At 46.1% G+C, this 13,664-nt stretch overlaps 1 protein-coding gene across 1 annotated transcript; it reads right to left on the reverse strand.

Annotated features, from left to right (window-relative positions):
* Positions 1-1,534: 1,534 nt before the first annotated feature.
* mtrf1l (mitochondrial translational release factor 1-like) lies at positions 1,535-13,664 on the reverse strand. Its single transcript, XM_080200860.1, has 8 exons — positions 13,605-13,664; positions 10,817-11,379; positions 10,016-10,095; positions 8,694-8,877; positions 7,149-7,312; positions 5,730-5,847; positions 4,601-4,737; positions 1,535-2,199 (listed from the first exon to the last, which is right to left on the reverse strand). Exons 2-8 carry the CDS (start codon positions 11,262-11,264, stop codon positions 1,969-1,971), a joined length of 1,362 nt encoding a protein of 453 aa, XP_080056986.1. The 5' UTR covers positions 11,265-11,379; positions 13,605-13,664; the 3' UTR covers positions 1,535-1,968.

Here is a 13,664-nt window from a genome sequence, read left to right on the forward strand (position 1 = left end):
TTCCCAATATCCTGCTCATAATTATCCAACAAACACTATCTGTTGATTTATATTGACAGTTTCTGAGGCCTACTTAAGAATTCTTACCATGTGTAAATTGGCTCTCAAGTCTCCTACTTTATAACAGTGACAACACTTGAACCACGTGGGGTGGCATGGTGGTTGGCACTGCTACCTCACAGCTCCAGGGACCCGAGTTCGATTCCTGGCTTGGGTCACTGTCTGTGAGAGTTTGCACGTTCTCTCTGTGTCTGCGTGGGCTTCCTCCCACAGTCTGAAAGATGTGCGGGTTAGGTGCATTGGCCGTGCCAAATTCTCCCTCAGTGTATCTGTGTGGCAACTTGGGGATTTTCACAATAACTTAATTGCAGTGTTAATGTAAGCCTACCTGTGACTAATAATAAACTAAGTACTGAATTGGTTGTGAGATGCTCACTTCTTTCAAGCTGCTTTCAGGGCTGTAGCAACAGTCTGTTGAACTGGCAGATAGCAGCATATCTTCAATGTGGGAACACCACACTAACACAGTAAAGAAAGAAGTCTTGCATTTCTATAGCACCTTTCACCACCTTGGTGTATCCCAGAGTGCTTCACAGACACTTGCGTACTATTCAAATGCACCGTTTGATGTGTGACTGGGAGATGGGTCTTTGGTCCATTTTCAGAGACTCAGCTGCTGTCGTTCTCTGGCACTTACCAATAGTCAGCCACATTCAGTCAGGTGATCGTAACACAGCTCCGTGGTTTCCACAGCAACTCGGCACAGCTGATTTATTTTCAGGGGGTCGCTGGACAGAGGAAACAACCACAGATATCCCCTCTCTCTTCACATCCATCCAGCACCTCCAACCCACAAAAGCGACCTCAACACCAACAGCACTGGAGCCTGGCATTTCCTGCTCCATATTGCTTCAGTATCCCAATGGGATTATAGGAGGCACTCACTCATTTCCGTTTATTTAGGCCCCAACAATAACTTGCATTTATATAGCACCTTTAACACAGGAAAACGTCGCAAAATACTTTCCACAAGTATCACTGTAGAATTATTCAATTGGCAGCGAGTCACACTGAATAGGTAGGTGGGTCTTAAGGAGTATCTTAAAGGAGAAAAGCAGGGTGGAGAGGTTTAAGGATGGAATTCCAAGGCTCAGGCCCCAGGCTCCAGGAAGGCATGGCTGCAAATGGTGGTTTAAAAATCAGAATGCTGCAGATGTCACCACTGGGGGAGTGCAGAGGTCGCACAGGTTTGTGCGGCTAGAGGTACCAGAGATGGGGAATGGCAAGACTGCAGAGAGGTTTTAAAAGAAGGATCGGAATTTTTAAACTGCAGCGTTGTCAGAACAGGAACTGTCAGTGAGCAGACAGGGATGGTGGTGAATGTGAGTTAGGACGCAGGCAGATAGAGAGTTTTGGGTAAGTTTAAAATTATGAAGGGTGGAAGATGGGAGGCTGGTAAAGAGAAAGTTAAGCGTATTTGAGGCTGGAAATAATAAAAATATATCAGGAAAGTACATTTGCATTTTTTAAACATTTATTTATTAGTTTTTAGTTTGATGACAGGGTCAGCATTTATTCTGCATCCCTTGTTGCCCTCGAGAAGTTGGTAACAAACTGAATCCTTAAACCATTGCAGTCCGTCTGGTGAAAATACTACGAGGAATTCCGGAGTGAAATCTGGGAAGCTGGCTGGGGAATAACGCCGAGTTGAGTCTGGAGGTGACAAGTGCATGGATGAGGGTTTCAGCAGGAGCTCGGGCTGAGGCAGGCAGGAAATGGGCCAGGGTTCAGATTTAGAAAGTTGCCTTGTTGAGTCCAAAAGATGTGCAGGTCAGGTTGATTGACCATGTTAAATTGCCACTTTAGTGTCAGGGACACCAGCAGGGTAAATACGGCTGCGATTGTGGTCGGTGCAGACTCCATTGATCGAATGATCTACTTCTGCACCGTAGGGATTTGATGGAGTCCTCACTGATGCCTGTGCTCACTCTGCTGGCTGGGTGAGCGCTGTTCCAGTAACTCAAGGAGAGACTCACTGTCTGCCAAGCCCTTCAGCTCCTCAACCATCTCATCCAGCAGCTCCTTCCCCATCATGAAGCTCCTCAGGTCATGAAGTGACTTTCCAATCCGATGATCCGTAATCCTATCCTGCGGAAAATTGTACGTTCGGATTTTTTCCGACCTTCCCTTGGTCCCAATCTGGGGAAAGAATTGGAGGGGGTAAAGTTGGCGGATAACCTGTAACTTACAGACAGACTGAAACGATTTCCTTTTGTGAGGGTGGACAGAAAGAGGAGCCATGAGCTTGAAAGTAGAACTGGAGAGGGTTGAGGTGAGGAAGTTTCAGCGGAAATCTGGAACTCTCTCCCCCAAGACAAGCTGCTAAGACTGGGGGGGTGGGGTGGTCAGTTGAACATTTCATGGTAGATTTTTGTTAGCGGGGGCATTCAGGAGTACAGAACCAAGGTGGATAAATAGAGTGAAGATATTGATCAGCCCTGAAGGAACTGGAAGACAGAACAGGTTCAAAGGGCATCTTTCTACCCCCTTTTTTTAAATCATGTATTATTTCATCACAATACTTCCAGGATAAACTTCCCCTCACAATGATCTGACCAATCACTCAAATAACATTAGAACTTCTATCGCATTATTCAGACACAAAACATTCACTCTTGTTTCTCTCCTTACAGAAGCTGCCAGACTGGCTGAGTTTCTCCAGCATTTTCTATTTTTATTTCAGAGTTCCAGCATCCGCAGTATTTTGCTTTTATTCGAACCTCACCCCCGTGTTAACCACAGAAAGAGGAAGAAGTGATTCAGCCGCTTAAACCTGGAGTTTCACTTAACATTTTTGCTCCAAATCCCTTGAAACCCATTACCCTACAACTAGAAAATCCAATTCAAATTTCCTCTTAACCTTGTCTGCTCAACTGCCCAAGTATTTCGCATCCCCACACAGGACTGTAGCTTCCTATCTCTGATAACTCCTGGGTAAATCTATCATGTACATGCCCGATTAGATTTCTAAAATAGGCTGCACAAAAATGTAAACTTCATGTTTTACTTGTCAAACTATCTGCAATTCCGGAGCCTCAGTATTAAAGCTCTTGGATAAGGAGCTTAAACAGATTTGTACTTTAACAAGATTATCAGCTGAGATCAGCATGCTTGTCCTATGACTCAGAAGGTTGAAAATTCCCACTCCAGAGTTTAAGCACAGACACCCATCCTGGAGCACTGAGACAGTATTACACCCCCAGGTAAGAGGCATTAAACCGAGGCACCATCTCCGCCCCCCCCTCAAGAGGAGACAGAAGATTTTCTGGTTCCATTTTGTAGGAGAGCAGAGAAGTTCTCCCCTCAATCAACATCAATTCAGCAGGTCTGGCAACGGTGGAGAAAGAAAATGTTTCAGGTTCATGGCATTTCATCATAATGGGAAGAGTTTAGAAACAAGCAGCCTTTAAGTAAATTCAATCACGGAAGAAACAAAAGGGAGAGATTTGTGTTAAAGAGTGGTTAAATGATAAGAGGCGAGTGATAAAGAGAAATCTGTTAACATTTACATCTAAATAATATATACATATGGAAAATACTGGAGACATTGTGGAGTGAGAACAATTGAAGAACTCTTTCAAAGAGTCGGCAGAGACGCAACACAAAAAAAAACTCCTTAGAAGTTTTAACATTCTTTAATAGATAATCTGGTTATTTAAACAAGCAAGATACTGCAGATGCTGGAAACCTGAAATAAGAACAGAAAATGCTGGAAAAAAATCAGCTGGTGTGGAGGCATCTGTGGAGAGAGAAACAGAGTTAAAGTTTTGAGTCTGTGTGATCCTTGTACAGGTCCTGCAGGTGCTGGGAACCTGAAATAAAAACAGAAAATGCTGGAAATCCTCTGTAGTGCAACTAAAGTTACCAGCTTCTAGTTACCCTTCTCTCTATTCTTGGATCTTGTTGTTTAATACAGTGTCTGAGATCAGGCTGTCCAAAAACTGGACACTGTTCTATACATCACTGTGAATAAAATTTAAAAAAAACACTTAGCTGGACAGGTGCTGTATTTGCACGGTACACCTCCGAACTAGCTATCAGCTTTGTCACTTTGCACACGGCTCTCTTCTACGTTCAAAGCAATCCTTAACCCCACCCAATGCAGCTAGACCTGAACAGCCCACAGCCCAAACCCCCCCACACCCCCAACTTATACTTTGGTAATATCCGCTCTCCTGTACAGCCTCAGTCTGAAAGGTTGCTGGATTTGAGGTATTGTACCTGGATCACAACACTTCATTGGCTGTGAAACACTTCAGGATATCCTGAAACCATGAACAGTGAGGCAGGAAACAGGAATTGGGGAAATAAAAGCAGAGAGGGATCACAGAGCAGTAATCCCTGCAGAGTCAGATGAGGGCCAGGACTGGGTTCCCTGTGATTCCTCCCAAGTCAAACAGCCCAACACTCATCTGTCTGAGCACTCACAGAGAGACTGGGCCTGCTGGGTGAGGTGACTGGCTGCAGCATGAGCAATGGCAGTAAGGTGGGGGGGGTGGTGGGGAGACACAGGAGGAGTTGAAGACAAGGCCACAGGTACCTGAATCTTTCGAGCATTATATCGTTTGTTAGTCTGTTCCTCCAGCTTCATGGTGTATAGTTTAGCTCGCAGCATCTGCATTGCTTTCTCTCGGTTCTTTAGCTGTGACCTTTCCTGTTGGCACTCAGCTACCACTCCTGCCGGGCAACAGAATGAACCAGTTATTTCATGGGATGTGGATATTGTTGGCAAGAGCAGCGTTTGTTACTGTCACTAATTGCCCATGTTCCGAATGACTTGCTAGGATATTTCAGAGCACAGTCAAGAGTCGACCACATTACATATAAACATACAAATCAGGTGCAGGAGTAAGGCCACTTGGCCGCTCGTGCCTGCTCCACCATTCAATATTATGGTTAATCTGATTGTAACCTCAACCCGACATTCCTGCCTACCCCCCGATAACCTTTCAACCCCTTGTTGATCAATAAACTAAATAAGTCTGCCTTAGAAAATCAAAAGCTCTGCTTCCGCTGCATTCTGAGGAAGAGAATTCCAAAGACTCAAGGCACTCAAAAAAAAATCTACTCATCTCTGTCCAATGCTCCCATCCATATTGCTGGGATCTGAATCAAACGTCGGCCAGACCAGGTAAGGACAGCAGATTTCCTCCTCCAGGGGGCATTACTGAACCAGATGGGTTTTTACAACAATCGATAAAAGTTATCATGGACACCATTACTGAGGCCAGCTTAATATTCCAGATATGAATCCTGCCAGCTACCAGACTATTAGCCTAGTTTTCTGGATTGCTAGTTCAGTGACATTATTACCAAGCGACCATCTCCAGTTTAGAGCGAGTCCCAGCATCCCACAGCGCCACGCAGACTATGAAACACAAGTAGTTACTGTAGTCGCGGTTGTGATAAAGGAAACTTGCAGCCAACTCATTGCTGGAAGGTGTTTCATTTCCTCTCCATTGATATCCCCACCCCATTGACCATCCCCAGACAACATTTTCCACATTCTGACCCTGCAACAACGCTCCTCCCTCCCCACCCTAAGAAAAAGACACAACAGAAATAACAACATTACTGCTTTCACCCTCTGTGTCACAGTCAGAATCTTTCAGTAAATGGCAGTGTATACAAAGGTGCACTGTTGCTCGAGAGCTAGGTACGGGCGTTACCTGTTGGGATGTGCAGAATGCGAACCGCACTGTCTGTGGTGTTCACGTGCTGACCCCCAGCTCCACTCGCACGTTTTGTCTCGATCCGCAGTTCTTTGGGATTGATGGTCATGTCAATCTGATTGGAAGAATACCAAGGTAACGTTGTTTAATCAAACTGTAGAACCCACGTGTCAGTGTCCAGCAGTCCCAGACGATCAAATTCCAGCTTCTTGCTCATCCCCAACTTTCTGTATTGTCTCTCACACCTCTAATTGAGCAACTTAATAAGCCAATTCAGGCAACATTAAGAGTCAAACATGTTGGTGTGGGACTGGAGTCACATATAAACTAGAACAAGTAAGTATTACCAAGTGGTGTCTTGTAATACATTCACTGGTAAATCAAGGGTTATTTTTTAAGAAGAATTCAGATTCTCCAACAGTGTCTCCTGGGAGTGTTTGATGGGAACAGTGTAGAGGGAGCTTTACTCTGTATCTAACCCCTTGCTGTACCTGTCCAGGAAATGTTTGATGGGGACAGTTCAGAGGGAGCTTTACTCTGTATCTAACCCCGTGCTGTACCTGTCCAGGAAATGTTTGATGGGGACAGTGTAGAGGGAGCTTTACTCTGTATCTAACCCCTTGCTGTACCTGTCCAGGAAATGTTTGATGGGGACAGTGTAGAGGGAGCTTTACTCTGTATCTAACCCCTTGCTGTACCTGTCCAGGAAATGTTTGATGGGGACAGTGTAGAGGGAGCTTGACTCTGTATCTAACCCCGTGCTGTACCTGTCTTGGGAGTGTTTGATGGAGACAGTGTCGAGGGAGCTTTACTCTGTGTCTAATCCTCCAATCTTTTTGTGCATGTCTGATTTGTACATTAAAACAGAAAATACTAGAAATACCCTGAATGCATGGTGGCACAGTGGTTAGCACTGCTGCCTCACTGTGCCAGGGATCTGATTCGATTCATGGCTTGGGTCAGTGTCTGTGCAGAGTTGGCACATTTACCCCATGCCTACATGGGTTTCCTCCCACAGTCCAAAAGGTGTGTGGGTTAGCTGTACTGACCGTGCTAACATCTTGCTTAGTGTACCTGAACTGACACCCGATGGTGGCGACGAGGGGATTTTCACAGTAACTTGATTGCAGCGTTAATATAAACCCACTTGTGACACAATAAGTAAAACAAATAAATAACATGTGGCCATTTGTGTGGAGAGTGAAACAGAGCTGGTCTGGTCTACATCCTGCCTTTTATCATTCTACCACCTGTGGCTGTGCTTTCAGCTACACAGATCCTGAGCTTTGCTGTTTCTTCCCTGAACCTCTTGGCCTCTCTCGCTCCTCCTTTAAGCATTTTATAAAACCTTTGGCCAGGGTTTTTGGGGTCCTGCCATTTTGACCAGCTCGGATTGATGGGGATCACTGTAGGTACCTCAGTAGGCTGTGGTAATACGGCCACGGTCATTGTGCTGGTGTGAGTCCTGCCTTGTTTTTCTGTTTTGGGAACCCGTTGGACTCTGTGCACTCCCCCCTCGTACTTCATGTGCTTGTAGGACTCCTGGCCACTCACACTGGCTGTAGCGTGCCGCAGACCCCCTGTGGAGCAAAGACCACGATTAATACCAGCTTAAAAGAACAGTAAAACTGCATTTAAAATTCTCATCCTTCTGTTCAAATCCTTACCAAGGTCTCTCCCCTCATTCATATCTTTCACCAGTCCCTCAACGTTGCAGGATATCTGCGCTTCTCCAATTCTGGTCTCTTTGCACTGTCCCAATTTTAGTTATGACAACATTGGCAGGTGTACCTTCAGTTGTCTGGGGTCTGGAATTACCTCCCTAAATCCCTCACCCCCCACTTTACTTTCCCCTGTGGAACCTGAGCTTGTGATCAAGATTTTAATCACCTTATTTAATATTTCCTTTCATGACTCATTGAAAACGTTGCTTTCTGACACTTCTGTATCTCCCCTTTTGACTAGGTTAAGAGCTCAATGGAAAGGGAGACAATGGCATAGTGCTCATGTCTCTGGACAGGTAGTCCAGAAGAGCAGGTAATGTTCTGGGGACACAGGTTGAAATCTCACCAAGGCAGCAGTTAATAATCTACAATATAAAGCTAGTCAGGCCTACATGTGACTCCACACCACTCTGGTTGGCTCTTAACTGCCTTCTGAAATGATTTAGCCACTCAGTTTAAGGGAAATTTTGCTGATACCAACAGTCCATGAAAGAATTAAAAATAAATAAATGCAAGTTTAAAAGTAAAGTCCTGCAGATGCTGAAAATCTGGTAAAACGAGGAACTTTCATCAATTCTGCTGACTTGACTCGAGACGTCAACTGTGTTTTTCTCTGCACAGGTGCTGCCGAGCATATCCAGCATTTTCCATTTTATTATGTAAACGCAAGTCCAAAAACATGCGGGTTAGGTGGATCGGCCGTGCTAAGTTGCCCCTTTGTGTCAGGGGGACTAGACAGGGTAAAAGCCATGGGGCTGTGGGAGGAATTGTGGTCGGTGCAGACTCGATGGGCCGAATGGCCCCATTCTTCACTCTAGGATCCTATGATTCTAAGCTGGTGTTGTAACATGTTCTTCAGCCTGTGATGGACTGATGAAATTTGGGAATGCTCAGGAAGCCAAATTGGAGGAGTGAAGGAGGCTGTACGGCTGGAAGAAATCACAGAGATATCTCGGAATCTCCATATCTCTGGAATCTGTTCCAGCTCCAGTGTTCCAATTCTTGGCCATGTGGGGACGTGAAGTGTGTATTTTTGAAAATTCTTCCAAAGAATCACAGAATTGTTACAGCGTGGGACGAGGCCATTTGGCTCATCGTATCTGCACCGGCTCTGCTAATGATGGGACGTGGGTATTGCTGGCAAGGTCAGCATTTATTGCTCATTCCCAATTGCCCTTGAGGAGTGGTGCTGAGGTGCCTTCTTGAACTGCAAGTATTCGGAAGCCGCACTGTGTACCTAGATCACTGTGACAGTACTCCAGGACCTCAAAATGCCAGTTCTTGTAGGCTGCGTAGTTCTGGTACATTTGGAACATCTCTGCAGTGAACAGCATGGACTCCTGTCCCCCAACTCCTGCCGTCACCTCCAGGATCAGGTCGTTGTCATCTGCTTCTTCAGGCGGGATCAGGAGTGAAATGATCTGAAATGAGAGAGGGTGGTGGGCGGGTTGGCCACAGGACAGAGATAAAAGAAAAATGACATTTCAAAAATCACCAGAAGCTGGAGATAAGAGAGGATCTGCCAACAGGCCAAGCCTTCCAAACACGTTCCCTGTCGCAACCTCTGGAATGATCCTCCAGAAAGCTTCCTCTTCATTGTGAAGATGAATGGATCTACCTCGCATTAAGTAGATCTTTCTCTACACTCTAGTTATGACTGTAACACTACATTCTACAATCTCTCCTTTCCTTCTCTATGAATGGTATGCTTTGTAAAGCATGAAAGAAACAATACTTTTCACTGTATACTAATACATGTGACAATAACAAATCAAATCACTCCAACACTCACACCTTCTACTAAGCAGCATCAATTTTGTACCAGCATTAACTCTCCCTTCCTCAATTTGCAATGTTGCATTAGCAACATTCTCTTCACTGAAAGCTTGGCTTTGAGACCTACCAAAGATAAACTCTCACATGGTTGGAGGTGTTCATTTGAGATGTTAAGTTGAAGGCACTGTCAGGGGAGATGGTGGTGTAATGGTAATGACAGTTGACTCGTCATGCAGAGGCCCAGGCTAATGCTCTGGAGATTTGGGTTCAAATCCCACTATTGCAGCTACTAGAATTTTAGTTCAATAATAAATCTGGAATAAAAATACAATCATAATGACACCATGACAACTTGCATCAATTGCAAACCCGTCTAACTCACTGAAGGAAATTGGCATCCTTACTTTGTCTGGCCTACATTCAACTCTAAAACCACAATGACAGATTTTTGAAAATGTATTCTTTCAAGGGATGTGGGCGTCGCTGGCAAGATCAGCATTTGTTGCCCAGCTCTAAGTGCCCATAAACTGAGTGGCATGATCAGCCATTTCACAGGGCAGCTAAAAGTTAACCACATTGCTGTGGCTCTGGAGTCACATGTAGCCCAGGCCGGGTAAGGGATGGCAGGTTTGCTTCCCTAAAGAACGTTAGTTTCTCATTGCCTTTCCCAACTTGGTCCTAGAAGCTCGGAGACAGCCAGGTGTCGGAAGGGGCCAAGCACTCTTTTCCCATTCCCTGCTTCTCATTTTTCAGGCAATTGAACATTCGGGCTCTGATTATTACCTTAGACTTTAGAGCACGGATAGTTTCCAGGCAGGAGCTCTCTTCACTTTCAGCAAGTTTCTTCAAATCAGTATCCTCATCTGTAACAGGAAAATGACCAGCATTTTCGATGACTCCGATCTCACCAAACACCGAGAGCTCAATGCAGAGTAAGAGTTAGACACTGTTCTTCAAACACAAGGAGGGAGTTATTGGTTTATGTACGGGAACGAGTGGATAATTAATAGGGGCTGCAAGGAAACTGGGTCAGAAGGTGGAGAAAGGTGTAGACTTTTAACTTGTGCAGATCAATCCTGCAGCTTTACAATATCTAACCGGGTCTTAATCAACATCAGCAGCAACCCCTTCAAATCATTCTCCACACTGATTAGCAGAAAGCTGTGGTCAGTGGGTAACAGTCCTGTCCCTGGGTCAGAAGGTTATGGGTTTAAGTTCTATTTGGGAGCCAGGAGCAGATAATCCAGGCTAACACTAGAATCTCTACAAAGCAGAAAGAGGCCATTCGGCCCATTAAATCGGCACCAACTCCCAGTGCAGTACTGAGGGAGTCTTACGCTGTGGGAGGGTCCCAAGGATCTGGTTTGAACGTGTAACAAAAGCTCTTTCTACCTCAGGTGGACATAAATGATCTGATGGCACTATTGTAAAACCAGATAATCTGGTCATTATCACATTACTGTTTGTGGGACCTTGCTGTGTGCAAATTGGTTGCTGGACTTCCTGCATTACAGCGAGTATTAAAGTCAGCTTCACAGGGAATACAAGCCCTGAAGCAAGTGGTAAATGAAATGAGTCTTTTACCTTTCAGCAAGCTCCCAATATCCTCTAGATCCTGCATTTTCATTCTCAGTTGCTGTAATTCCGTTATCACTGGTGTCAGTTCAGTCACTCTCCTCCTCAACACTTTCACCCTTTCCTCCTCATCAGCCCCCTCCAGAGATGCCTGGGTAGAACTGAGCCTCTGCACAGACTCTGCGTGCTCCTGCTCCAGGTCTCTCAGGTAACGCTGTAATGAGCTCCGCTCAAAGAGTCCTTCCACCGTCTGCACGCTGGCACTGAAGGTACGAGCAGGCTCCAGAATGCCAGCAGGGAGGTTGGCGGACACGGGCCTCGGAAATCCATGCCTGACCTTCAGCTGAAAACACCTCCTGACGCACGCGAGCGGGTGCTTTGCGAGGCAGCTCAATATGCGAGTTCGGCCGCCAGTGGCATTCAAGGTGACGAGGAGAGTTCGACCAATAATCAGCATGTTCCTCACACAGAGGCATCAGGCCCCTCAGTGGCACAGCACGCAAGCGAAACAGCCTTGCTTAATGATGCATCAGGAAGATTCCAGTCCAAATGAATTCTGCAAGATTTCTGAGCTGCAGGGGAAAAAATGCACACAAACATACATTTCATTCATCCAAGAATCATTGTAATGCCAAAGTCCATTCAGCCCACTATGTTCATTCTGGCTCTCCTAAGGAACAAATCACTGCATGCCCCTTCCCCACATCCCTGAACATTTCACCTTTTCAGATACTTAGAAAATGTAGAAACTTTTACAATACAGAATGAGGCCACTCTGTCCATTGTGTCTGCACAGAAACAAGCCATCCAAACCAATCCGATTTTCCAGCATTTGGTCTGTGACTCTCCAGATTATCGAACTTAGGGAGCAAATCCAGATGCTTAAGTGAGGGTTTCTATCTCCGCTAGCCTTTCAGGTAGTGGCTTTCAGACCCCTACAACATTCTGGGTGAAAGAACCTTTCCTCATCTCTCCTCTAAACTTTCTAACAATCATTTTATATCAATGCCCCCTACTCACTGGCCTGTCTGCTAAGGGAAACAGGCCATTCCTATCCACTCCAACCGGGCCCTTCACAATCTTGTACACCTCAATCAAATCTCCATTCAGCCTCCTCTGATCCAAGCAGGACAACCCCGGCTTATCCCATCTTTCGGAGAACAAAGAAAAGGAATGGGCCCTTCGGCCCTCCAAGTCAGCATCAATCATGATGCCCTTACTCAGACCATATCTCTCTATTCCCTACCTGTTGAGCTGCAACATGATTTCCCAACTCCTGTATTCAATGCCCCAGCTGATGAAGACAAGCATGGGTGGCACAGTGGTTAGCACTACCGCCTCACAGCGCCAGTGACCTGGGTTCAATTCCCGGCTTGGGTTACTGTCTGTGTGGAGTTTGCACATTCTCCCTGTGTCTGCGTGGGTTTCCCCCGGGTGCTTCAGTTTCCTCCCACAGTCCAAAGATGTGCAGGTTAGGTTGGCTGGCCATGTGCTGAACTGACCCTTAGTGTCAGTGGGGATTAGCAGGGTAAATGCATGGGGTAATGGGGAATAGGGCCTGGGTGGGATTGTAGTCAGGGCCTCTGGATGGCCTCCTTCTGCACTATGGGGATTCTATGATCCCATGTAATTTGTGGGGAGGGGGGAACATCTACATAAGATGCTCTTTCGGAGAATTGGTGCAGACACCAAAGGCCAAATGGTCTCTTTCTGCACTGTCATAATTCAATGAGGAGAAATTTCTTCACCCAGAGAGTGGCCAGCCTGTAGAACTCACTGCCACAGAAAGCAGTTAGGCCAAAACACTATGTTTCCAAGAAGCAGCAGCACCCCAGACATTTTCTCTTCCATTGGGAAAAAGATACAAAAGTCTGAGGTCACGTATCAACCAATTCAAAAACAGCTTCTTCCCTGCTGTTGCCAGACTTTTGAATGGACCTACCTTGCATTAAGTTGATTTTTCTCTACACCCTAGTTATGACTGTAACACTACATTCTACACCCGTGACTATCACTGTTTGCTGTGCAGATACATGGATTTGGGCCAGTGTCTGCGCGAGTTTGCACATTCTTCCCGTGATTGCGTGGGTTTTCTCCGGTTTCCTCCCACATCCCAAAAAATATGCTCTTAGGCTGATTGGTGTAACAAATTGTCCCTAAATTAGTCTCCCCTCAATCTTCCCCAATAGGTGTGGACATAGGTCATGGGTAGAGGAGGGCACTCAAAAATGTTAAAATGGCGGCACGGGCTCGTTGGGCCTGTTTCCTGAGCTGTGTTGTTCTTTGTTCTTGTTCTCTCCTTTCCTTCTCTATCAACAGTATGCTTTGTCTGCATAGTGCACAAGAAACAATACTTTTCACTGTATGATAATACATGCGGCAATAATAAATCAAATAAATATAGCAGCTGGGACTAAAAAGGGGATCAAAGGATATAGGATGGGTGGGAGGTGGGATCAGGCTACTGAGTTGGACGATCAGCCATGAGCATATTGAATAGCAGGACAAGTTCGAAGGCCCGAATGGCCTCCTCCTATTGCTCTAATTGTACAATTATATTGTACAGAGCATTAAGCACACTCTCTCTCAGGGCTACAATGGGTGTTCTTGTCTGGGACTTGAACCCAGAGCCTCCCGTCCCAGTGACCAGGGGCTGTGGGGATGCGGAGAGTGCCTGTCCCCGGGGACGGTGCGGGCGGGGACACCGGGAGGGGGCTAGCTTGCCCCGGGAGGGGGCTCCGGCACCAGCCTCTCCCCCACTCTACACCCACCAGCCTCTCCCCCACTCTACACCCACCTGCCTCCGCGATCCCCGGCTGACTGCCCAGGCCTCGCCGCCTTCCCACAATGCTCTCCG

This window comes from Carcharhinus amblyrhynchos, chromosome 12 (assembly GCF_965287045.1).
Source record: "Carcharhinus amblyrhynchos chromosome 12, sCarAmb.v2.hapA, whole genome shotgun sequence".
NCBI lineage: Eukaryota > Metazoa > Chordata > Chondrichthyes > Carcharhiniformes > Carcharhinidae > Carcharhinus > Carcharhinus amblyrhynchos.